General features: G+C 36.9%; 2 protein-coding genes and 1 long non-coding RNA gene across 4 annotated transcripts in view; 2 read left to right on the top strand and 1 right to left on the bottom strand.

Annotated features, from left to right (window-relative positions):
• The first annotated feature begins 512 nt into the window (after positions 1-512).
• Positions 513-17,450, top strand: tamm41 (TAM41 mitochondrial translocator assembly and maintenance homolog). 2 transcript variants are annotated; one of them, XM_039649160.2, is made up of 8 exons: positions 515-897; positions 1,583-1,765; positions 2,167-2,259; positions 5,082-5,232; positions 6,566-6,711; positions 9,567-9,732; positions 15,971-16,033; positions 17,187-17,450. In XM_039649160.2, exons 1-8 carry the CDS (start codon positions 760-762, stop codon positions 17,261-17,263), a joined length of 1,017 nt encoding a protein of 338 aa, XP_039505094.1. In that variant the 5' UTR covers positions 515-759; the 3' UTR covers positions 17,264-17,450. The 2 variants fall into 2 exon arrangements, with proteins under 2 accessions (XP_088981297.1, XP_039505094.1); XM_089125171.1 differs by lacking the exons at positions 15,971-16,033; positions 17,187-17,450 and adding an exon at positions 11,689-11,997 and having other exon boundaries at positions 513-897.
• LOC148970068 (uncharacterized) lies at positions 12,262-12,644 on the bottom strand. The gene is made up of 2 exons (XR_016148585.1): positions 12,458-12,644; positions 12,262-12,312 (listed from the first exon to the last, which is right to left on the bottom strand). It is a non-coding gene; the product is annotated as an uncharacterized LOC148970068 (long non-coding RNA).
• A 202-nt stretch (positions 17,451-17,652) lies between the features above and the next one.
• Positions 17,653-27,385, top strand: part of vgll4b (vestigial-like family member 4b) — a 71,866-nt gene continuing 62,133 nt past the window's right edge. The window contains exons 1-2 of the mRNA XM_089125173.1: positions 17,653-17,793; positions 19,321-19,397. Coding sequence (XP_088981299.1) covers positions 19,334-19,397 — 64 coding nt within the window. The 5' untranslated portion in view covers positions 17,653-17,793; positions 19,321-19,333. The remainder of the gene's footprint in view (positions 17,794-19,320; positions 19,398-27,385) is intronic.

The raw sequence follows: 27,385 nt of genomic DNA, 5'->3' as shown, positions 1-27,385 counted from the left end.
CCCAGGCCAAAGACAAGAAGCACAATTGATCACGTTTACTCCTTTCATTTGTGTCCCTTTGAGTACTGTAGTACAGTGCACTGCTGTAGACAAATGAAAAAATATGAAATTTGTTTTGAGATTTGTTTTGACATATAGTTTTCCCTGAGAACTACAGTGTATGTTTTGAACAATGTGTTTTAAATTTTTTGGTGTATTGTTTACTCACTGCTTGATAGTGTAGCTATAGCATTTTGATCACTTTGTTTATGATTTGATAGCAGTGTTTGATTTTGAAAACAGGTAAAACTATTTTGAGAGCAGTGCTTGATTTTGAACACAGGTAAAATTGTTTTGAGGCAAAAGTTTCATTTTGCAAGAGGAGTCAGAGGTTTTATAAATAGTGCTTGAAGATGAGGTTTTGTTTTTAATGTTTTCAGAAATGGAGCAGGTTTCAGAAATTGTGTTTTAGCAATTGAGAAAAACTGTAAATGTTTAATTCTGCTGCGCCAGAACGCACGGTGGCGCCCGAGAACTATCAGCTGAACACCCGACACTCTTCAGAGCTCGACGGTGAAATAACAATAACCGGTCTAAAGAATCTAACATTTTTTAAATAACTCAGAAGACAAAAAATAATTGACAATATAACTATTAATAATATTCGTTATTAACATCATGCCTGTGAGTTCTAGCGGGGAACAGTGAGGTGTTGTAGCTCTGAACGCGATGTAAGTTAAACACGCGCTGGTCGGTGAGTTTGTGTGTTTATTCTCCGCTATGACTCTTCCAGCTCTTCAGAAAAACAGTGTTTTCTTCAGGAAGATCCTCAGTCAGTTTCCTCAGGACTGCAGTCTGGTCTTCGCTTATGGATCTGCTGTTTTCAGTCAGATGGGAACCTGTCAAGGTCAGATGAGGGTAAGAAACGCCTCACGTGGTGCAGATGTTATGGTCTGAAGAAAGCCTGTCACTTGGAATTAAAATAGATGAATTCCTGCCTTATATAAAGTATATCAACCGGGTTAATCATCATCAGTCAATGGTATGGTTACTGTCATGGAGAACAAACAAGAAAACCTTTACTGTCAGTCAAAGTTTTTTTTTTAAATAATAGTCTCTTTTCACCAAGACTGCATTTAATTTGATTTAAAAAAACAAAAACAAAAAAACAGTAATATTGTTCAATATTATGACAATTTAAATTATCTGTTTTCTATTTGAATATGTTTTGAAATGTAATGATTACTCCAGTCTTTAGTGTCACATCATCCTTCAGAAATCACTGTAATATTATGATTTTGAACTAGCATTTATTTAAAATTGGATCTTTTGTAACATTATAAATGTCTTTACTGTAACTTTTGATCAATTTAAATCATACTTGAGTAAAAGTATTGGAATAAAATGACACTACTATATAGTCACATAGAAAACAGCTGTTTTTACTGTGTTTTTTATATTTTTAATCAAATAAACACAGCCTTGATGAGCAGAAGAGACTCTTTCAAAAACATTAAAAATCTTGCTGATCGATCCCAAACATTTGACTGGTAGTGTTTGTTTATTCCTAAGAAGTGCTTGTGTTTTGTGTTTTGTGTTTCAGAGGAACATGCTGGATTTTGTGTTCGCCGTGGACGATCCGGTCACATGGCACACACTGAACCTGATGGAGAACCGCAAGCATTACTCGTTCCTCAGGTTCCTGGGGCCGAAACACGTCAGCAGAATCCAGAGCGAGTGGGGAGCCGGAGTTTACTTCAATACACTGATTCCTGTGGATGACCGGGTATCAAACTCGCACACGTTTTGTTTTTAAAGTCCCCCTGTAGTCAATCATCTCATCCCTTAAAACTCATCTTTGATCACCAAAATTACATATTTAAACGTTTGCCTTAAAATATATTGAATGTAACAGAAACATTCTATTCTTTGAAGAATCCAGAAATAAAAATGCGCACAACAGTTTTCAACACTGATAATAATCATAAATTATTTTCTTGTGCATCAAATAATCATATTAGAGTGATTTCTGAAGGATCATGTCACACTAAAGGCTGGAGTAATTTACTATATTTCACACTGGAATAATATTTCACTGTTTTTACTGTATTTTTGATCAGATAAATGCAGCCTCGGAGAGGGAAAACACAAGAGATGCGGTTTGTTTGACGTCTGTTGTGTTTGCAGTTGATCAAGTACGGCGTCATCAGCACCGAAGCTCTGATCGATGATTTACTCCACTGGAAGACGCTGTACGTCGCGGGCCGATTACACAAACCTGTGAGTGTTTACCCAGCCCATCGGAGGTGCCGGTGTTCTGATGATTCATGCTACCCATTGAGATTTGCTACTTACCGATTATGCGCATGTGCAGACTCACAGTTTTTTTTTTACAAAAGGTACATTTTCCTGTTATAATGTATAATTTCCCTTTAAAAAATGCTTTCTACCATATGAATATTTGTACGGTCAGCCAGCTGAAAAAGAATAACTGAAAGTTTCAGTTACTATGAGGAAAGGTGTTCTTTGACAAGTCAAAGATGAATATTTTATGATAATTTTTACTTTTCACACGGTTTTAAAAATAAAAACAGTAGTATACAGTAGCTACTCGTAACTTAGAATTGTATTATAATTGAATTTCATACGACTTTAATCGGCATTCTGTGATCAATTCGCGGAAGCAAAAATCGACAGAACACCGTAACAGTCAAGTATCATGTGGTTAAATATCACACACTAGATTGTGTGCAAATTAAACTGCTGTGACGTCACAATCACGGTGCATTGTGGGATATGGATCTGTCTGAAGTGAACATGTTGAGTTGTAGGGCTGTCACTTTTGTGAAAAAAAAAACATCCTGTTCGATTTTTGAGACATAAGTGTTCATTGAATCGATTGTAAAATCGATTTTCCATGTCTAAAGCCATTTTCCATGTATAAAACCATATGACATTCCTTTGTCAACATGACATCATGACTTTTGCGTAAACAACGAAGCAAAATGTACATCTACATCTGGGGAGCTATCTTTCTTTTTTCCTAGGATGGTAAGGGAACAGTCATGAATGCTATTAACCCCAGTGACGGTTAGGTTTAGGGACGGGGTTGAGGTAAGTCATATATTTATATATACAGTAATAACGTTAGGTCAACGGCGTTCATAAACACGCTGAAAAGCGATTATGCGTCTTGATAGCACGCCAAAAATGGAAATACGAATTGGCGTGTCATACACACGCTACTTCATGAGATCAGTCTGCCTTTGTAATGTTCCCTGAAAATCAAAAGTTTCCACAACAGTCCGATCGATTGTTTAGTCGATTTTCGAATGTAAAGTGACAGCCCTATTGAGTAGACGAGGGGTCGAAGCTCTGTCCAAATAAATTTTCCTCGTCTGCTTGACGAAGTTGAACGCACTTTAAAATGGCGGCAGGGATTCAACAAAGTTTGGTAATGTGACATTCACACAATCACACACTCTCACGCCATAATGTCATTTTGACGGTTAGGACTGAAAATGATGTCAGATCTCTATCTCTGTGTGCTCATGTGTGGCGTCCCGTAGTTTGTGACTTAATATTCACTAGCTTGGGTTGATTGGGCTTTGCTGATGTCACTGCCTCTTTAAATCCAGTACTTGGGTTATAACTGTGATTTGTGTCTGATATAGATCTAGTCTTTCCCCCTCTTGTCCCAAAGTAATAAAGACTTACTGTGCTGTGTTACTGAACCTCATTTCAAATCGGAATACCCTTTACGAAAGACACAAAACTTTCAAAAGGGTCGAAGCCCAGTGTGTGTTCATTCATAGTGAGATATCGGGAAACATAATCAAGCATTTCTTTAAACAAACAAGAGACACCTCACTCACAACTAGATCATTCTCATTCGAGAACACATAATCTCCCACATTTTCCCTGTTACTGCATGTGTCCCAGTTGTCCTTTATGTTTGGTACGTATCAAGATTGTGGATAAAACACACAATAAAATATATCTGGAACAATACAAGGACAAAAACATCCCAATCAAGGCCAGGGGTGAAAACTAAAAGAAAAGTTGTCTTTGTTTTAAAGACGGCGCATGCCTCCTCTGGGTCTCGGCTCTTCTGTGTGCATGATCTGTTGTTGTGAACCTGCAGTCTTTACTCTTCACATCCTCACCTATAATACTGCAAACTAACCGTCCTGGGGTGTGTTTCCCGAAACCATCGTTTGCCAACAAACATTCGTCAACAGCGTCGCAGAGTTGTGTGTTTGGAGCGACACAGTTTCATGTTTTCATGACACGTGGACTCAATAAATCCTGATCTTTTGCAAAATAAGCAAGCTGACATTCAGTACATCTATATCTTTTATTTAGAACACATACTAATGTCGTTTACGTCTTTTAGCTTGTCAAGAGATTTAAAGTGTCGTGTTTGAAGAGTGCGCATGTGTGAATGAGCTCTAGTGTGTAAGAACGAGTCTATGATAGACTATGGAAATAAAGAAAAATAACTGAGAAACTGAGAAATCTCTCGGCTGTCAGTGAAATGGTTAATTTTGGGCACTTGCAGGCGAACCAAAAAGTATTCAGACACCAGATATAATTTTTGATGTTGTTTCACTAGTGTGATCAAGACGTTATAGTGCATTTATGTAAGTCAGGAGAGCAAAATAAAGTAAACTGTGGCATATTATACCCAAATATTTTCCATACACTGACTACCAGTGAAACATTATTATTTTTGACACTTAGATCTAATCATGTTTTCTATAATTGCTAATGCTCTTTTTATACACAGACTGAACAACATGAAGCATTGTTTGGTCACTGGTTGAGCTAAACTGGTATTATCTAATTGTGTAGTTCAATTTATCAGATATTCAACATAATTCATGTGGGAGAGTCTAACGGAAGGACGGACAAACCCAGTGAAATATCCACTGATCTGATCGCTCGTCATATTTTACTAGCATTTTCTAAACTATAGCGAATAAACTGTGATGATGCGAGAAATGTTGAAGGTGTCTGAATAGGTTTGTGGTCTGACTGTGTGCATGGTGTCGGTATGTTCTCCTCAAGTGTGAGTGAGCTGGTGGTTTGTTCCCCCACAGGTTCGAATTCTGCTGCAGAATGAGAGTGGGAAACTGCGCTCCGCTCTCGTGGGGAACTTGAAGAGTGCCGTGACCGCCTCGTTCCTCATGCTGCCCGAGAGCTTCTCAGAAGAAGAGCTGTTCCTCCAGATCGCAGGACTGTCCTACTCTGGCGAGTCTTTCTCACATGCATTTTACAGTTTTACTCTAATCTGTATTTGTTTTTTGTCAGAAATCTCCACTTCAGCAGCTTCACACACACACACACACACACCAGACCCCTCTACAGTATATTCTGATGAGGTGGTCATGTATCATCCACTGGATTTTGTTTATTTTCTTTCACTTGATTTTTTTGGAGTGATGAGAAGAAAACTCTTTAAAAACCTTTAACTCTAAGTCATTTTAGGTTTTTAAATATATTTTTTAAATATTTTACTTCGTCGTAGTGGTATGAAACTTGGTAAAGGTTTTGGCACTTGCTGTGTGAACACACACACACACACACACACACACACACAAAAAAAAAAACATGGACATGATTTGAAAAGGTTAAATGGTCACAAAAAACCCCAACTGGTCACTCTTTTATTGTTTGCGGTCAAGAATGAGCCCATTGGAAATGAATGTGAGACGAGTTTCCTCTAGTGGAAGTGTTTGGCACTGCAGCTGAACAACAGAAAAATAATTTTTGTGCATTTTTCATAACAAAATATAAAATAATAAGTTCACTTTTTTTAACCCTCTGGTACTGCTAGTGTTGACTTTGCGTGCAACAAAATGACTACTTTTTATTTTTTTATATGTATATTTTGTATTTTAAGGGATTATACTGTATTTATGCTGTTGTTATAATCAGGGTTTGAAATTAACTTTTTCACTCCCCGGCCATTTTGGCTACTAAAATAAGTCGTAAATAAATAAACCAGTCCAACCACATCGCACGTTAAACTTTTTCCAATTATTTCCATGATTTTGTGTGCGTGTTCACACAGCAAGTGCCAAAGCGTACATTTTTGTGGTAAAAAATGACTGAACTGCACCTGAGGGTTAAACCTTTCTTCACTTCACCAATAATCTGCCAAGTGTCATCTTTAAAAAGAAGAACTTTGAACTTTAAAAGAAGAACTCTGGAACTACAAAGGATTCAAGATTTATGACCGTTAAGTCTATGCTCAAAAACTGAATAAATGGATTATAACTACTGCACAAATATCGCCTAAAAATGCGATATATTAAGTAAAAATAGAAACTTTGTCAAACTAAAACATAATACATTCATTTAATTGAACAACAACACGAGCAATACCAGATGATTAATATGTCATGAAAATGATTTGAAATGATGTTTTGAAAATGGATGCAAATCAATGCATATTTAATTAAACGATACCTAATTTGCATATTTTTTAACATAGCTTTTCAGGAAACTCGGTATTTAAATGTGACAGTTTGTTGAAATCTATAAGTATGTATTTTTTTGCTTCTCTTCTGTGTGACTGTAGGGGATTTCAGGATGGTGATCGGTGAGGATAAAGCCAAGGTCTCCAACATCGTGAAAGACAACATGCACGATTTTCGCAGGTTATACAGCAAGATTCTTCAGGAGTGTCCTCAGGTGGTGTACAAGCCTCAGCAGGGCCGGCTCGAGGTGAGAGACACTCCTCTGTTTACAATCCCTGGGGATTATTCCTCTGAGATCAGGCAGATTCACTTTGCTCATCCCTGGGTCGAGTCGAGTCGGGTCAAGGTCATTTCAGGTCAAGTCACCTTCATTTATACAGCGCTTTTAACAATCTAGATTATATCAAAGCAGCTTTACAGTGATAATTGGATATTAAAGTAACAGAAATTGTTTTGACTTTACAGCAGCTCTAGAATAAAGTTATTGTCCAGCTTAAGTTAGTTTTGGTTGATTCACTTCCGTCGCAACGATGATTAGTTATTAGCTTAGGTGCCGCTAACATGACACCGTTCTAACAGAAAACACATAATGCGCTCCGGCCGCAACAACAGTGTCTGGTGCTCGAGACCCCAACCTTGAAACAGGTTGCAAGATGCATGTGTTGAAAAATTGTGAAACAAAAAAAGTTATCATCTCAACGCAAACTTCAAAAACGCGAATCTGACACCGTGCACATGCGTACTACGTGTTTAGTCTATAGGTTTTCGCATTTGAATATAAATGTGCACAGGCGTGTGTCTTTTTCTACAAATTGACCTCAACAAACTCCCTGTCCTGCCTTAGAAATTCGTAATACAGATTTTTATTTTATCGCTTTTTATAGTGAGCTACTGGAGAGATTAGAGATTGTTTGAAAGTAGGGTTGGGCATTGTTTGAATTTTAACGATTACGATTCCAATTTCGATTTTGCTTCTCAGTTCCTAATTTCGATTCCAATAAGGTAAAAAATAAAAACACGTAGATATCATTCACATCTAGTCTTATGGCAAAACATTTGTAGCTGAACAAAAAACAAAAGGCTATAACACTTACGTAAGGCCTGTGGTTTAAAAACACCATAGAAAAACAACTAGCCAAACTAATATACATTTCAAGCATTATTAAAGACAAGTAAACACTCAGCAATTAAAGAACAAATAAGCAATGGCAACCAATAGATACACCTGAACAAAGATACAGTTTTCAGGTATTTTGCAGTAACACTGCACTTTATAAATAAAATATCAGTTACAAATATACTTACCAAAGTTATTCAGTCAATTTTCTCATTGTCTTCTGTAGTTTGATTAGTGTTGTAATCGAGATGGCAGGAATATTAGTGCTGTCGCTTTAAGAGTTGTCAAAGTTATACACACCTGCTGCGCTGAATGGTCTAAAACCACATCAAAATCAAGCATGCTTTCGATGTGTGTGTAGCTTGAATGGTTAAAAGTCAAATTAAAATGCTCATTAAGAGGAATCGAAATGATCCGATTCCTGATCTCAAGTATTTGATTCCAAAATTTGTTCCCAAGCCTATTTAAATAATAAATAAAAAAATCAAAGTTTATCAAATAAGTTTTTAATGTTTGATTTCTTCGTTATATAGTAATGTGGCGAATCCCTCAAAAACACGTCCGGGTTCTTTGGCATTAAGAAGGATATTTTTAGTGTCATTGCAACTTCACTTCCATCTGCATATTTTCTCCTCTGTGCACATGTATGTTCACTTGCACTGACGTCCATCAATCTGAATGAATCCAGTGTGTTCATAGATTCCAGGTCAAGGGTTCGATTCCCAGGGAAAGCAAGAACTGATAAGAATGTAAATGTGTTCCTTGAAATGCAAAATCGATAAAAGCATCTGATAAATGCGTAAATGTAAACTTTCAGTTCATTTCAAATATTAGTTTTCATGGGCACAGAGCTGCTCAATTAATCATTAAAAGATTGTGATCGGAGTTCTGATCCAGAGAGAGCTGTTATCATGTATAGATATGAAACAGCTTCACAAACAGTCTTTTCAACTCACAGTATCATTAATTCTGTCTTAATCATTCACATTATCACAGAAGAACTGAGATAAAAGTTTATAGTTCAGTTATAAACACTGATGTCTATGGTAGAGATCAAAATAGAGCAAATCACAATTACTTCATTACACCAGTAGGTGGCGGCAAGTGACTGAAGTGTCGTTGAATCATTCATTTAAAAACACTGATTCATCCAGTAAAGAAACTAGTGAGTCTTTATCAGTGAGTCATTGAATCATTCATCCAAACTGATATTTTTATAAAGTTATACAGATTCATTAAACAATTTTATATAGACTACAAACAATAATCGTTTTGTCAGAACCTCTTGTACATGTTATTTTGTTTAGTTGTCTGTTCAGAATCATGATCTCTGTTTGAAGCAAACAAACAGTGATTTTCAGTTAATCCAGATTCGTGCCGCTCTACATCTGATCTGAACAGACGCACTGTGAACACGTCACAGGAACTACAGGCAGAATGGTGTTTCTGCCTATATGATGATCTTTAAATATTAGATTCTTGAAAAAGAAACAAATTCTTGAAAAAAAAAAACCTTAATACTTGCAATGAATTTGCTGCATATCCAAAGAAGGATTACATGCCAAGATACTAGCATTAATATTTTGACTTTTGAGTCACTCAGTTATATGGTTGACACTAAAGAGCTTTTTTGCGTGTTATTTTCATAAAAATGTCAGTATGCCAAAAATCTCTGCTTTATTTTCTTTTTGCAAAATGTTTTTTTTTTCTACAATTTTGAAAATTCTAGACATGAGGGGACCAAATACAGGCTAGGGGAACTCATATTAATGTTAAAAAACCTCAGAAAATTATAATTTCATGCCAGGGGACCTTTTTAAAGCCTTTAAGAGTAGATATACAAGTTAATGACCAATTTGTAAAACAATACTCAATATGTGAAAAAATACATGGTATGTAAGAACAACTTGGCAGCTTTGGTGTCCAGAAATCTTCATGATTTAATGATCTTCATGATGCTAACCTCCACAATGTCTGTGCGTCAGGTGGACAAGAGCCCCGAGGGCCAGTTCACGCAGCTCATGGCTCTCCCGCGCGCGCTCCAGCAGAACATCACGGCGCTGGTGGACCGGCCCGGGAAGAACCGGGACGTGGAGGAGATCCTGCTGCAGGTGGCACAGGACCCGGACTGCGGATCCGTCGTATCGCAAGGTGACGCTACAACAATCGTTTGTGTGTGTGTATACATTACAACAATCAGATCCTTGTGTGTGTGTGTGTGTGTGTGTGTGTATGTGTGTGTATACGTTACAACAACCAGATCCTGATGTGTGTGTATGTATACGTTACAAAAAACAGATCCTGGTGTGTGTGTGTGTGTGTGTGTGTGTGCGCGTGTGCACGCGTTACAACCAGATCCTGTTGAGTCTGTGTGTGTGTATACGTTACAACAACCAGATCCTGATGTGTGTGTATACGTTACGACAACCAGATCCTGATGTGTGAGTTTACGTTACAACAACCAGATGTGAAAATCAGTGTTAACCCTTGTGCTGCATTAGATTTTTAACACCGTTGAGTGCATTAAGGACCAAAAATGGCCACATATTAAACATTGCCTAAAATATTATATATTATTATTATTTTCCACTTTTACCAAGTTAAATCTTTTAACCAGCATCAGTCCTCATCATAACTACCAAAAATGTATTCAATTTCAGGATTTTAACCCTTTAATTACCAGTTTTGTTTGCGAAACCATCGATTTGTATAAGAGGAAAAAACACAAAAATTCAATTATTTTCAATAAACTAAATGCAAAGAGAAAACTTTAGATTTGGATTATCACAGTCCCACTTTGCAAAAAATCCCACTTAGCGCGTTAGAGACCAAAAATGGCCACCTATTACACATTGCCTATTGCCTAAAATAAGGTGCATTTCCACCCATAGGGAATAAATATGTAGTGACGTCATCTGGTGGAATACACTATATAATGCAAATATAATGCTTTTGCTTCAAAATGAAAGGATGTTTGTGCAAAAATCATGTTTCATGTATTACTGACAGCCTCAGATTTAAACAACGTTTTAATGGGTTTCAATGGGCCATTTTTGGTCTTTATGGTGCTGAGTGTTACTATTTGATCTACACAGTGTGTGTTATACATATTTTGCAAAATGGGATCACATTTTTTACATGTATCCAAAAAGTCACAATTTTGCCAAATTTCATACCATTTGCATTAAAACAGCCAAAATGGTCAAAGAAATTAAACTGCAAAAGACCAAAAATGTCCCTAATGCAGAATAAGGGTTAAAGCCACTGCACATGTTCCAAAAGCCCTGATGTGTGTGTGTGTGTGTGTGTGTGTGTGTGTGTGTGTATATATATATATATATATATATATATATGAAGAGTTCAGATGCAAAAGCCTCTAAAATTTTCTTCTTGAATGATGATTTTTATCAAGCTTGTATATTTAAGTTCAGTAATTTCACTTAAATAACAATTAATAGGTAATCATCATTGCCATTTAAGTGAAATCACTGAACTTAAATATACAAGCTTGATAAAAATGGTCATTCTAGAAGAAAATTTCAAATGGCACTTAGAGGCTTTTGCATCTGAACTCTTCATATATATACACGTATTTGTATATATTTAATATTTTATATTTTCATTTGTATATATGCAGTATCAGTTAGATGTTTGGGATCGCAAGATTTTAAATATTTTTGAAAGAGTCTCTTCTGGGGGCTGTTCCATAAACCAAGATTAGAGTATAAGCCAGGCTTATTTCGGTTAGTCAGGCTTATTTTAGGTAGATTCGGTTTCATAAATCAAGCGTAAAAAAGTTCAAACTCAGTTACCCCGGCAACTTATGCTGGCAAATTAACCTGGTCCGGGGCAAGCTAACTGTCAGGCTAAGTCTGAGTTCAGGCTTAACGAGCATACAATTTATACTCACCTGCTGGTATTTCGATGTCATTTTATTAATTTTACTTAACCACTATTAATACATTTTTTTTTTTAAATAAATAAGGAAATGTTCAAAACTTGTGTATTTAATTGGTGACTTTGTTTAATGAGTTTGGTAATTAATGAAGTATATAAATAGGGAGCTAAACTCGTTTCCAAACTTAACCATGGCGTGTCCTTTCATAGATGAGGTGTTGGATGAGGGAGCTATAGTCTTGCGGAGGGCATTTCAAAGAGAGAGAACTTTCAGAGACAGGTCAGACCCATTGGCATTAAATGACAGCTACCTGTATGAACAATATAGGTTCTCAAGAGATGGGATTGCATATATTTGTAGATTACCAAGCCCACACATATGCAAATAATTTGTTGCCTTTAAAATTTTCCACTGGCCCCTTAACTTTCTCCTTAGTTGAACAAACACACAGAAGTCAAAGTATTGAATGTGATTTGTCTTTATTCAGAGTGAATCTGCCTGTTAGGGGTGAAAACACAAATAAATGTTGTGAATGATCAAAAAGGTAAAGTTTTTTTCTTTTCCTTTTTAAAAATGGTATTTCTACTTGCATTTTTCTGTAGCTGTTCTGAGCAACTTCCTCATCTTCAGTTTTTTATACTGGATGTCGATATCAATTGCTTCCATCTGTTTAAGGCGGTAGCGTTTTATACACTCCTTTTATGTTTTCTGGGTTATGTAGCAACATTTAAGTTATTTCATTGAATTCTCTTGTCACATTGTTTTCATTTCTTAATACTCACTTTGTCACATGTGGTCCCAGACTGAGAGGGCTCTAGAACAGTGTCTGCATCCTGAAAACACATTATGATCATTTTATCACACAAGTACACTTTTTAATATTCAATACAGTATATCATGGATGGAACCTGTGAGTACTGATTAAACTCAGTTAAACTCATTATCTTGCATAACTGATTTAAAAGGTCTCATACTCACAGGCAACATGATGTCTGGTGGATCCATAAAGCATACAGAATCTTCATAGAAAGAAAAAAATGTTTTTTTTTGTTGTTGTTTTTTTTTACCAAAATGCACCATTACAGTAGCAAAAGTACCTCTACGTGACATTACTGCTATGATGTACTTAGGCTTACAATGCCCAAGGAAGGAGGAAATCAGTTAGTCATGAAGGAATAATGATAATAAAACACACACCTTTTATATACTCACTCCTTATACTACGTGATATCTTTTTAGATGATGTCCCCCCCCCATTCCCTCAAGGACGGGCCTCCCTTTATTAATTTCCAAAGCCAGCTCCTCTGCAGGAGTGAAGCTGGCTGGTGGTGGCCTTCCCCCAGTGCCAGCAACCTCAGTCTTCTTTTTGGTCGTTGCAATAAAAAATAAATAATAATAATAAAAAAAAAACCTGAATAGTTGTAACTTCAAACTGGCATTGATTACATATCTACATACCATTAGATTTACTTACCATTCTGAACTATATTTTAATATTTTATTTTCACCTGCTGCCAGGTTCTTTTTCCTTCACTTAAGTTGCTGCTGTGTGAAAGCAATTAACGTTACTGTTATTCACACATAAACTTTGCAATGTATTGTGACACACATTAAATGTTGATAAAGTATTTTAAATAGTTTACACCGCTACTTACGCATTTAAGCCTAGTTCACACTACATGATTTCAAAACATCGGGCTGAACTGTGCAGTTCACACTACATGACTTGCTCTCTGTGAAATCAGGAGTGTTCAAGTTGCTGAGCCGTTCACACCAAACGACACATCATGATTGATCCGCAACTGGAGCTGACGCACTACAGGATTTGACAACAACTCTGTCACCCAACGATTCAATCTCATCTACAAGCGTTCGCAGGGATACGGCCCTGATCTTAATGTCCTCAACGGTAAAGTCTAGAATTAATAAAGAAAATGCATTATTCATTAATTCTCAGTTATGCACCCCCACTAATTCTTTTGTTTTAATTCTCTGTTTCAAACTAAATATGACAAATAAATCCTTGAACTGAATATCCTCTTATTCACAATATAATATATCACAACAAACAGAATTACAGTAAGATTTAATGTACATTTCCAATAACATTTTGCTCACTGTTTGAGGGCGTTTGTGATTTCTGTCCACCTTTTCTCTTTCTGGATGCGGTTGTGGTACATCTCATGTCCAACATCATAAAGGCATTCATGCTCCTGCCACAGTTCGATTCAATTTTGATCTAAATCTTGAGTCCATTGCTTTCTTGACATGTTGCTGATCTTTCTGCAAACTCCTATTGGACGTGTTTGTTCGAAAATCGCGCATTTCGCGTATTTACCTGGTGACCTCAACCCATGCCTTGCTCTGATTGGCTCTAGCTCATGACATCACTGAGATGGAGTCGCGCGACAGCTCTGGATATTTAGCATGCTAGATATTTTTCTGAGCTCGGTGACCTGTCTGCGAGGTGTCTGCGAGCTGTCTTTGATGCGTTGTTGGCTCTTTCATACTAACAGATTGGCCCGCGATTTGCACGCGATAACACCCTGACTTGTTGGTGACTCAACGATTTGCAAATCGGGCTTAAAATCATGTAGTGTGAACTAGGCTTTAGACGATCAGCAATTTCCTGCCAACCTTTCTCTCTTGCTTTATTTATTGCCGCTGTATTGCCTTTATTGGTGATGACATCTTTAAATTCTTCATTAAGTTTCCAATAGCAAACGCTGTTCCGTTGCCCTGAACATCGCTTTCTATTGTTGCCATGGTAGCCCACAGTAAATCGATTGACCCATGCTCGAATTTTCAGAACTTTTAAAGAATGGCGTGCACGCGCAATTATCTAGACTATTTAAACCTGACTCAAATTAGTAAGATCATATGATCCTCAACTTACTGTTATGGAACCAATTTAAGCGCGGATGTTTAGCTCGGCCCATTCAAGTCAGGTTTTGGACTTTAATCCCCGCTTTTCTAAGCGGCTTTTATGGAACAGCCCCCTGCTGTCCAAGGCTGTGTTTATTTGACAATAAAAAACGGTAATATTGTGAAATATTATTCCAGTGTAAATCATCTGTTTTCTATGTGAATATATAGTAAAGTGTAATTTATTCCTGTGATCAAAGCTGAATTTTCAGCATCATTACTCCAGTCTTCAGCGTCACATGATCCTTCAGAAATCACTCTAATATGATGATTTAATGCTCAAGAAACATTTAGTATGATTATCAAGTTTCTCAATTATCGGTTATCGGTATCAACCAAAATTTCCATGTGGGTGCATTTGTAGCGTTTTCTCATTTTCATGGTGTTTATGTTGTTATTGAGAGGAATTTGCAGCACACATTCATATAAGCACATGTACTAACAGAAAGGGTGTTTCAAACTTGTTTTTACCCTCGAACGAAGAACGTAAAGAAGTTTTCCGTGAGTATATCCGGGACTAAACACTGACGCCTTCTAATAAACGCATGAAGAACTTCAGAGCTGGATTTACTTGGATAAACAGCGTGAAATAAAACATTTCACCCGAGAGATTAATGAAAGGGCAAGCAAGCAGTGGTTTTACTGAGACTCGCCAAACTGGCCGGCTGGGTTTAGTCGGTGTTGAGTTTCTCCACGGCCTCACCCTCATGTCTCATTGTCATAATAACCGTCAGCGTTTTGCACAAACACCTGGCTGTCTCTCGGCCCTACGCTTAACTCCCGACTCTCCAGTATTAAGAGTTGCTGTAATGCATTTCAAATGCATATCATCTGTCAATCACTGTGAGAAACCTTGATTTCGGTGAAATGACCACTTCTGTAAATAAAATCATCTGTCAATATTTAGAATGAATTCCACAATTTAGTAAGGAATACTGAAACATGACAATATCTCACAACATAAATTCACCATACATTTCATTTTAAGTTCTTTCACTTTTCAGTTATAATACTTAAGTTGAATTTATTTATTCACTAATAACTTTTAAAAATGACAGCATGTCTGCATGCAGATGATTAGTAAATAGGGATGCACCGATATGGCCGATACCTATATTTTTTTATTTTTGAAAGCCGATAACCGATTTATTGGCGGATAAATCTAAATCCAAATTTGTATATTTTTGAGAGCCTGATTACAAGAACACAAGTCTCACCATTAGAAACCATAACCCAAACATACAATTATAATGTTCTAATTATAATATGCATCCGATATGACAAGACTTATGTTGTAATATATTTTCACTTTTTTTAAAGTGATTCCAATGAAATTTCAAGCAATTCAAACCCATTATATTGAATAGTTGCATCTGAAGGAAATAATACATTTATCAGCTTTAATATGTCAGCCACATTTTCTCGCCGTGCCGATAACGATAACAATAAAAATGAACATATATTGGCCGATACCGATATGGTGGCCGATATATTGTGCATCCCTGCTTGATATTCTAATTGCCAAATTATGATTTGTTATCATACGTAATTACACTGTTTTCACAGGAATCTCATCAATAGTGAAAACTTCCAGTCTAACTCAGAGTGCCAAAGGAATCGCAACTGCGGGTGAGAGTTCAGAGATCATAGGTCGACTGATCCTTTATTCTTCAGATGTGGGAAACATTGATGATCACTTGTGTGTTGAAAAAAAGCATTTGATTTTCTCTATCCTTGATCAAAAGTATGATATATATTCATGCCCTCAAAGCATAATAGAAGGATGTTTAGTTCTTTTAAATCTCTTTCTCTTTTTTTTTTACAATAGCAGATATTTTTATTATTATCAATTTGCTCATACTGTAAACTTTTCTTTGTAAAAAAAAAAAAAAGGGAGCTGAAATCCTCCATGCTTTGATGTTTGATCTGTATTCTGGAGTTTAAAGGAGTAGTTCACTTTTAAAAAAAACTTTTGCTGATAATTTACTCACCCCCATGTCATCCAAGATGTCCATGTCTTTCTTTCTTCAGTCGAAAAGAAATTAAGGTTTTTGATAAAAACATTCCAGGATTTTTCTCCATAATAGACTTTACTGGTAACCAAACGGTTCGAGGTCCAAAAGACAGTTTCAGTGCAAACTGTTCAAAGGGCTTTAAATGATTCCAGACGATGAATAAGGGTCTTATCAAGCGAAACGATCGCTCATTAAAAAAACAAAAACAAAGTTTAAGTTGTATAAGCTCAAATGCTTGCCTTGCTCTGTTCTGTGATGCATGTTCGTGACTCATCCATCGAACTCATTCATCAAAATGAACAAATCTTTTTCCAAGTCAATTCGTTAATTTTGTTTGTTGAATCAACCAAATGACACGAAAAAAGATTCGTTCATTTTGATGAACGAGTTCGAACAGGAGGGTCATGAACGCGCATCACAGAACAGAGCAAGCCGAGCATTTGAGCTTATAAAACTTAAACTTTGTTATTTTTTTAAAATGAGCAATCGTTTCGGTTGATAAGACCCTTATTCTTTATCTGGAATCGTTTTAAGCCCTTTGAACAGTTTGCAGTTTGCACTGAAACTGTCTTTTGGACCTTGAACCGTTTGGTTCCCATTGAAGTCCATTATATGGAGAAAATCCTGGAATGTTTTCATCAAAAACTTTAATTTCTTTTCGACTGAAGAAAGAATGACATGGACATCTTGGATGACATTGGGGTGAGTTTTCATATATTGATTCTACGATTATTAGTGACACACTGATGTTGAAACTTGTTTTACAGGTCTCTTCAAAACGGTGTCATACAGCGCAAGAAAGCTGCAGAAAATGTGGAGAGGCTGGCGTAGAAAACCCTCGTGACTGACAATTATTTCCAAACGCATTTCACAATTACTCATAATCGTGTCAAACATAGTAATATTTCCACAGTTGATATTTATTTACAGTCTAAGCATGAAACTAATGACTGGATCCATTCAAACTCTTATATTCCAAAGAAAATGTCAATAAAGATTTGTCTAAAAATGTCTTAAAATATTCTTGTCAAGTGTGTGTTTGTGTATTTGCGGACTTTCCCTTCACGTTGTACCTGTTGCAAGGACACGATGGCGTCACTCCCTCATTAGCATAATGTATGCTGATCTCATTCCCTTGACCTCGACCAATGAGAATGCTCGGCTCTCATCACCTGCTAGGAAGAGAATTCCATCATTCCAAGCATTCTTCCTCACAGCTCTCCTTCACACACACACTCACTCACTCACTCCTGGATTACCGCATCAAACCCTGGATCTTTCCCACTGGATTTAGCGCTGTTTGGGGGCTTTTTTTGCTCTGGATCTCTCATCGACTTTGTGATTGTGGAGATTTCAAAGTGGCGCTTCAAAGTGGTACGTAGTTTTGTTCTTTAAAATGCAAGAAAGAGTGGTTATACACGGAGTTTAGGGTCATTACAGGAGCAGGAGTCGCAAATAAAGCAGCACTAGTACGGAAAGAGTCGAAGACAACAACACAACGCGGTAACACAACCCGAGAGTTCCAGAACATGCGAGGTCACGCAGTTTCATGCGACACACATTAATAAGTAACGTGCGAGCAATTGATAGTAAAACATTAATGACTAGCTTAAAACAAAAGCGCGCGACTAAAACCCAAACGCACCGCAAACATTATTGAGGAAACACGCGCGTGCGGTTGTTAGAGGCGCGTTCTAGTTCTGGGCGTCCACAAAGCGCATTCCCGAAGTTATAATTCCCATTGTAAAGTTGGGATCTCCTGTAGGAAGGGGCTCAGCTGTGTGTGTGTGTGTGTGTGTGTGTGTGTGTGTGTGTGTGTGTGTGTGTGTGTGTGTGTGTGTGTGTGTGTGTGTGTGTGTGTGTGTGTGTGTGTGGAATGCACTCTGGGAATGTTCAGTGTGGGAAGAGCGAGCAGTGTTTCAGTTCTCCACATGTTTGCGCTGTTTATTCTGGTAATGCATGAGAAAACATGTGGATTGTGACCTTCCCAGTATTTACTGATATAGTTTACCTCTGGATGCGTCGATGCGATGTCATGAAAAGAATGTTACATTCACGTGTTGCTGACTTTACAGGGTTAGTTCATCCAAAAATTAAAATTATTATTACTATTATTAGGCTGAGTTATTATCTTTTTTTCAGCCTAACTCAGAGTTTATTAAATAATATCCTGGCTCTTCCAAGCTTTATAATGGGATTGAATGGTGCCTGAGATTTTTGAAGTGGATCATTCTTAACCATAATATACGGATCCAGGGGTTAATAAAGGCCTTCTGAAGCCAAGAAAAATATACACATTCATAACTTTATAAACTATAATAATCACTGGCTTGTGTTAACGGCCATACACAAGTTGAGCTCTGGTGGAAGAGTGACCTCTGACCCCACGCATGACCTCTGACCCCACCCATGACGTATGATGTAGGAGTAGCGTAAGCTCAGCTGAGAGTCGCTGCCTCTCACGGTTCAAACAAAAAACTCAAGCTCCTCCCACATTTTTCTTTAATAATGCTCCTTTTAGAAGTCTAATTCTTGACTGGTGTTTTGTTTTGCTCAATTCTCTGCGCTTCCGTGTTCATCAATATGTCATGCTTCGGGTCAGAGGTCATGGCCGTTACTGGAAGCAAGTGATTATAGTTTATAAAGTGATAAATATGGATATTTTTCTTGGCTTCAGAAGGCCTTTATTAACCCCAGGATCCGTATGGATTATTGTTATGATGGACGCGCTTCAAATTCTCAGGCTCCTTTCACTCCCATTATACAGCTGGAAGAGCCAGGACATTTTTCACATAATTCTGATTGTGTTCGGCTGAAAGATGAATGTCATAAACACCTAGTAGAAGATAATGTTCATTTTTGGGTGAAGTATGGCTTTAACGCTCTGGTTTTCCTGCGCAGGGTTTGGACCAGGATGGAAACGCCTCTGGATGTCTTGTCGAGGGCAGCATCTTTAGTGCATCAAGACGACGAGAAACGTGAGTCCATTTCAGAGATTGATCGGAATAGTTTGATTGTGTGTGTAAATGAATAGGTTTGGACCCAAAGCACATGACATAGAGACACCAGAATTACAATATTCATGATTCTGAAGATGAAAATACTGAGTTATTTTAAGATGAATATGCTTTCACTGTCACTGACTAGATATATTTAAAATAATGTCGGACACTTTTACTGATAAAGGTATTTGGCAGTACCAGGATCAACAAATATCCCCCATTGCATTAATATACATTATTAAAACATTATATAATGGTTTAAATAGTTTTAATAATGTAGTACTGATACTAAAACTATGAAAAGTAGAATTTTTCTCACACAGTAATTTTCATTGTGGATGAACTACACACACAATATACTGTATATTGTCACTATCCACATATAGTTGCATTTTTTTAATTATTTTTCAAAACTATTTTGTTTCTATTTCATGTATGAATTGTCTGTATTCATCAGTAAATTTTCCTTGTACAGTAAGTACGTTTTACTCATACAGTAAGTTTTCCTTGTACAGTAAGTTTTCCTCGTACAGTAAATAAGTATCCCTCGTGCAGTAAGTTTTCCTCGTACAGTAAATAAGTATCCCTCGTGCAGTAAGTTTTCCTCATACAGTAAGTTTTCCTCATACAGTAAAAAAGTATTCATCATACAGTAAGTTTTCCTCATACAGTAAGTTTTCCTCGTACAGTAAATAAGTATCCCTCGTGCAGTAAGTTTTCCTTGTACAGTAAGTTTTCATCGTACAGTAAATAAGTATTCCTCGTGCAGTAAGTATTCCTCGTACAGTATATAAGTATCCCTCATGCAGTAAGTTTTCCTCGTACAGTAAGTTTTCCTCGTACAGTAAATAAGTATCCCTCATGCAGTAAGTTTTCCTCATACAGTAAGTTTTCCTCATACAGTAAAAAAGTATTCATCATACAGTAAGTTTTCCTCGTACAGTAAGTTTTCCTCGAACAGTAAATAAGTATCCCTCGTGCAGTAAGTTTTCCTCGTACAGTAAGTTTTCCTCATACGGTAAGTAATTTTTCCTTGTACAGTAGGTTTTCCTCGCACAGTATATACGTTTTCCTCATACAGTAAATAAGTATCCCTCGTATAGTAAATTTTCCTCGTACAGTAATTAGTAAGTTTTCCTTGTACAGTAATTAGTAAGTTTTCCTTGTACAGTATGCTTTCCTCATACAGTAAATACATTTTCCTCGTACAGTAATTTTTCCTTGTACAGTAAGTTCTCATACAGTAAGGTTTCGCTCATACAGTAAATACGTTTTCCTCGTACAGTAAGTTTTCCCTCATACAGTAAATACATTTTTCCTCATACAGTAAATACGTTTTCCTCATACAGTAAATACGCTTTCCTCGTACAGTAATTTTTCCTCATTCAGTAAGTTCTCCTCATACAGTAAGTTTTCCTCGTGCAGTAAATACGTTTTCCTTTTACAGTTAATACGTTTTCCTCGTACAGTAAATACATTTTCCTCCTACAGTAAGTTTTCCATCATACAGTAAATACGTTTTCCCTCATACAGTAAATACGTTTTCCTCATACAGTAAATACATTTTCCTCAGTTTTCCTCATACAGTAAATACATTTTCCATATACAGTAAGTACGTTTTCCTCATACAGTAAGTTTTCCCTCATACAGTAAATACATTTCCCTCACACGGTAAGTTTTCCCTCACACAGTAAATACGTTTTCCTCATACAGTAAATACATTTTCCCTCATACAGTAAATATGTTTTCCTCATACAGTAAATACATTTTCCCTCATACAGTAAATACATTTTCCCTTATACAGTAAATATGTTTTCCTCATACAGTAAATACATTTTCCTCATACAGTAAATACGCTTTCCTCGTACAGTAAGTTTTCCCTCACACAGTAAGTTTTCCCTCACACAGTAAATACGTTTTCCCTCATACAGTAAATACATTTTCCTCATACAGTAAATACGCTTTCCTCGTACAGTAAGTTTTCCCTCACACAGTAAGTTTTCCCTCACACAGTAAATACGTTTTCCCTCACACAGTAAATACATTTTTCCTCATACAGTAAATTCATTTTCCCTCATACAGTAAATACATTTTCCCTCATACAGTAAATATGTTTTCCTCATACAGAAAATAAGTATCCCTTATGCAGTAAGTTTTCCCTCATACAGTTAATACGTTTTCCCTCATACAGTATATATGTTTTTCTCATAGTAAGTTTCCCTCATACAGTATGTACGTTTTCTTCATACAGTATGTAAGTTTTCCTTGTACAGTAAGTGATCTCTGAAACGCTGCTGGATTTCGATAAGGCTTTATTCAGTGTCTGCATTGAGCCTGTGATCATTTACATGAGAAATGCTCCTCATAAAGCCCTCGACTCTCTGAAATGCCTCTCGATTCTGTTGCTGCTCAGCTCAATGCTCTGATATATGATCGTGAGTGGAGCGTTATGAAAGAATAGGACTTTGAAAAGCTTCCTCCGGCCTGACATGAACACGCTGTGTTTCCCTCAGAAATTCCTTCCTAGATTAAACAGAATCAAATCCTTCTCAGTCGGCATTTAGTGTTGCTGGAAATCATTGTGCAACAACATCTACATGTTACAGCGTCTGTTCTGTGGCTGTCGTGTTCGTTCACTGATGCAACAGGATTTTGTTAGAAGTATGAAATGTATTGACTAGTTTAACTCCCACCTTAACATCTTCAGCTGTAACTAAACTGAACTAACATAAGGGTCATTGGTTGAGCCAGTGATTTTGTGTTCAAAAGCCTATATATTTATTTCATATTTATATATCAACCTATGAATGGTTTACTTCTAATTGTCTATAAGCAGAGATAATAGAAAGTATTTTAAAGTTGGCATGAAAGGGAGTTTCAAACTCTTTTCTCCTCTGCGTCGTGTATCGAGTGATCATCAGAGAAGAGGAGATGTTGCAAGAGGAACTTATTCTGATTCAAGATTATTAACACAATAATGATGTGTATATTTATAATAAACACTACGATATTACATAGAAAACAAGAACTGTTCATTTTGATTTCATGGTGACTTTAACGGAAAAAACCCAAACTCTTATTCACCCGACTTTACTCTTAAAGTCGGCCTTTAGTCAATAATTTATCCCTTAAAACTCATTTTTGATCTCCAAAATTACATATTTAAGCGTTGCCTTAAAATAGCTTGAATGTAACTTGACACCATTTCCTCATTCAGTATGTGCGGTTCTATGAATATGCAAATGAGCCCCGCCTCCACTCACTCCCTCAGATCAGAGTTCCACTGGTTGACGATCACACGTCGATCTGATTGGTAACAAGGTCGTTCGTGACGTCAGAAACTGTTCACTGCTCCCTACTCCCTGAACACGGTATATCCTACGGTATATATACGGACTTCCTGTGAAGTGATGTATCGATGTTCCCTTATTCCCTATGCCGTTTGCAGTGCCCTTCGAACTGAACATGTTTGTTTCCTTCGAATTGGAATCTCGCTTAAGATGGCGAAATACCCTGTGAAGTCCACTTCGCAGTCCACTTATGGTCGAATGGAACGCACCTTGTCTTTGGTTCACTGCAGTTTTAAGGAAAAAATACTCAGCAATGCAATGTCTCATGAACTTACTCATGCACTGAAAAAAAAAGTCTGTTGGATTTACATGATTTGATAGTGTACATCGGTCCCACATGAACCAATTAAGTTACACAAACATAATTTATTAATGTATCTTCAATGTCATGGAATTAAGTAATTTTAAGTTATCCAATTAAGTAGTCTCAAAGTGATTTTAAAAGGCTCCCTGATTGGCTGTTCCAGGTATTCAAATTCATATATTCATTTATCCAATTAAGATTAAATGTGTTTGTCACACTTCTCAATATCTAGTTTATAGCCTGCAGGTAGCTACCAATAGTACTTGGTGGCATACTGAATGCTAAGGTATACATACACCATCAGCAATAAGCAATTGCTATAAACATAGTTGAATCGGTCCACAGCCTAACCAAATCATCCACTCTTCTCCACAATGGTAACCAACTGTAATTCAAATGATTCTAATAATTCCAATGTAATTGAACATTAAACACAATTACACACTAACCTTTTCTTATTTTCTCAAAAACATATAAAATAACACATCATTTCAACATTTATTCTCTCATAATTCAGACATATGCAAAGCATGCTGGGAATTAACATGCACCGCCCAATTTCAGTTAATGCAACACAAATCATTCATGTTATCCAACACAAACGGATTAAGTAAACTTAAATTGTACATATATTTAAGCAGATTGGACACAATCAAATTAAGTTTGGACAAAATGTAAAGCAATTATGTTGCTTAAGCTAATTTTAATTAAGCGATTTGAACAAGCAGCAAAAATCATTTTTTTCAGTGTGGTTTGTCTTAAAGCATATTGAAAAGGACACATACACAACATTAAAAGCTGGATTTTCACCACCAGAATGTTCCTCAAAAGACTCCTGAACCTGTTGCGACTGCATTAAAACAGAACGGGATATTTAAAGGAGCAATTTCAAGGAGAAGTTTATTTCAATTAATCATAAATTTTCCCTGATATGTCACTAGACATTAAGAAGTCATGTTCATTTCAAATACCTATATCACTGGCGACAGTAGTCCAGTGAAGTCGCAGCCCTTGACTGATGTTGATTTTGTCGAGTTGTGTTTTGTACTGATTCGTCACCCTCCACCAATCTACCAATCACGGAGTCAGTAGTATTGCAGCATTCGGGTTGCCAGCTCTTCTCTAGTTACCACAGCTGCAGATACGTGTCGGAATTGGATAGAAAAAATTCTAACGTTGCGAAACCTCCAAAAAATCAATATGAATCCGAAATTCTGTGTTCCAAAGTCTGAAATAAATAATTAACAGGAAAAAAACCTCACTCTGTAGGACTTGTCACTTGCAATTGGAAGCTTCTTGTAGAAGCCTACATTCCTGCTGGAACCTGCAGCATATCTGGCAACCTCTAGTCATGGGGGAAGGCGGGGATACAACCTAATTTGAAAGTGATTGCAGTACCAGTTTTGGCCACAATCTTGCATACAGCTCTTTTAATGTTAGGGATTCAAATTTTTTTTAAATATGCAAGTTAGAGATAGAAACGGTTGAACACTTGTTTTTTTTCAGTGCAATTTGGTAAACACAATATGACATGATGCAACAAAGTAAGGCTGAGTCTGTCGTGGGAAACTGTTAGATTTGGTTTGTTAATTAAGGATAAAAAGGTATCTCATGTAATATACAGTATATTAATGTGTTGCTTTTGCTGAAATGTTACACACACAAATTATTTTTTTTTCTAAATTCCTCTATTGTTTAAAGGGGTGATGAACTGAGAAATCAAATTTTCCTTGAGCTTTTGACATCTAAGAGGTCATCATATTAGAAGAATATCCTGTAAGTTTCAGAACTGAAAACTTCCTTGTTAGTCCAATAAAAGCTTTTAATGACACCAGCCTCAGCAAACGACTCGTTTTTAAAAGTGGGGAACTATGACGTCAAAGAGGATAAAACACCACCCCCGCAGAAGATGATCAAAACACAGCCGGTTTAGCCCCGCCTACAGATTCGCGCATTACACGCATAGCTAAATAACATAGATTCCTACCTCGTGATGACAAACCGGATCGAGCTACCGAGCAATACAGAATATTGTGCAGTGCCTGGTTGTGGAAAACAGTTTCTGCATAAGCTTCCTCTGGATTCCAATAGGACTGCATGGATAAACTTCATTTTGAATGACGTTCCAGCTGCTATATTGGATCTGACAGGAATTGTACAACACATGAACTCTGGGTCGAATCATTCCGGTTGCCATTTTACAACACTGAACGTTTTCAAAACAATTTCCCCCAAGTGCATCGACGGGTGAGTTGAAACTAATTATAATATGCAAAACTGTTATCCACTCCCAGCAGTGGGCGTTTACTTAAAGTCTTCAGTGCGAGACGCCAATAAAAACCGAGCGTTTTCAGGTAGGCTAAAAGCTAGGGTACAAAATAGCCTATTACTTACTTATTTTGATGTTTTTGAATGCAAAAACCAAGCGAACGTCATAAGTTGACCTCAGACAACAATATAATAAAATTTAAAAAGCCAGTTCATGACCCCTTTAATGAGGAACTTTTGGTATATTTGGAGACGTTGAGAGAGATAAAGTCCTAAATCGGTTTATATTTGTATTCTGTTGGGAATGGTATGCATATTGTGATTGATTGAATGTAAGCTTAGTCTTGTTTGTAAAACGTTCAGTTATTAATGCCTTTCTGTTAATGTTCAACACACGTGTCTCTGGATCACAGACACAGTCACGTGTCGCACGGGTATATCTGTGGCAATAGCCAACAATACACTGTACGGGTCAAAATTATTGATTTTTCTTTTATGCCAAAAATCATTAGGATATTAAGTAAAGATCATGTTCCATGAAGATATTTTGTAAATTTCCAACCGTAAATATATAAATCATGCATTTTTGTAAGTGAATGCAGCACAGTAACCAACATAAATGCACAACTTTAGAGGAGATTTTTGCACCCTCAAATCGCAGATTTACAAGTAATTGTATCTCGACCAAGTATTGTCCTATCCTAACAAACCATACATCAATGGAATCTTATCTATTCAGCTTTCAGATCATGTATAAATCTCAATTTAAAAAAAAAATGACCCATGTGACTGGTTTTGTAGGGACGGGGTCACATTTAAAAATTAACAAAAGAAGGTTGTGATGGCGGTTGTTCCTCTCCCTTCCCCCGCTGTGTGTGTGTGTGTGTGTGTGTGTGTGTTGTTTGGCACAGGGCTGATGTCATGTCTTTGTGTCTTTGTCTCCTCAGTGTGTCTGACCTGTTTTCACTGTAGCTCCTCCTGCTCGTTTGCATTTATTGCAAGCTTTTTTGATTGTTCTCACTCGCAGGAACGCGTGGATCCGTTGCTCACACTCGCGCACGTTTGCCGCTGACAAGCTAAAGCAAACACTCGCTCACTTCAGTGTAGAAATACTTAATCACAGGGAAGGTGTGTCTCTCTTTATCTCCAGATTCAGGTGACAGCTTTGCTTTCAGACGCCTGAGGCAAAACAGCGCAATTACACTGTGTTCAGAATGCCATTACACACACACACACACGCCGTGCTTTTAGCAGCGATTAAAGCAAGTTGATTTATCAAGCCGAAGTACTCATCTTGAACAAGAGAATGGATGTTTACTTTTTGTCATAGAACTCAAAAGTCGAATGCCTAAAGTCTAAAATTTCCATTCAGAATGGATAATGATAGATGTTTCAGGATGAACTACCTCTGTTGATTCTTGAAAACACGATGATTTCAACTTTTTTAAAGGTGCAGTGTGTATTTTTAGCGACATCTAGCGGTTCGGTTGTGAGTTTGCACTAAGGGCTCAGCACACTGCTCACCTCTCCCTTTCAAAGAAGACGAGTCTGAGACGGCAGAGAATAGCGAGAATAAGCCAAGAGTGTGTAACATTGTCACTGTTTCTGTAACACAGTCCATTATAAACCACATCATCGGTAAAGTTTACAAAACCATAGTCAGGAGAAGATCAAGGGTCTTAATATTTTATAATAATAGTAATCAGCTGATCGTTTTATGAACGTAACCAGCTAGGGCTGTAGTCAAGACCACCTTTGTCGAGTCCAAGACAAGTCCAAGTCGAGTCCAAGTCAAGACCGAGTCCAAAGAGGTTCGAGTCCAAGTCAAGACTGAGTCCAGGACAGGAAAAAAAAAGTCTTCAGGGCCTGAGTTTCGTTTTTGCCAAACAAAATTATTAAATTTATCTTGCCTAAATGTTTGCGCTCGTTGCATTTTTTACAATAGGGTAATGTTGTTAAGAATTTACACAACACAAGGCTTGATTTAAAATGTTTGTTCAATTAAATTGAAAAAAGTTGCACGAATAAATACAATACAATAA

This window comes from Pimephales promelas, chromosome 21 (genome assembly GCF_988280905.1).
Source record: "Pimephales promelas chromosome 21, fPimPro1.hap1.1, whole genome shotgun sequence".
Taxonomy (NCBI): domain Eukaryota; kingdom Metazoa; phylum Chordata; class Actinopteri; order Cypriniformes; family Leuciscidae; genus Pimephales; species Pimephales promelas.
This window is presented reverse-complemented; position numbering and strand designations above follow the sequence as displayed.

Excerpts from the sequence above, each read along its gene's own strand:
- tamm41 (XM_089125171.1), top strand. The coding sequence starts at position 760 with ATGACTCTTCCAGCTCTTCAGAAAAACAGTGTTTTCTTCAGGAAGATC. Across the intron at positions 1,766-2,166 it reads TGATTCCTGTGGATGACCGG|TTGATCAAGTACGGCGTCAT; the intron begins GTATCAAACTCG and ends TTGTGTTTGCAG. Across the intron at positions 6,712-9,566 it reads CTCAGCAGGGCCGGCTCGAG|GTGGACAAGAGCCCCGAGGG; the intron begins GTGAGAGACACT and ends TCTGTGCGTCAG.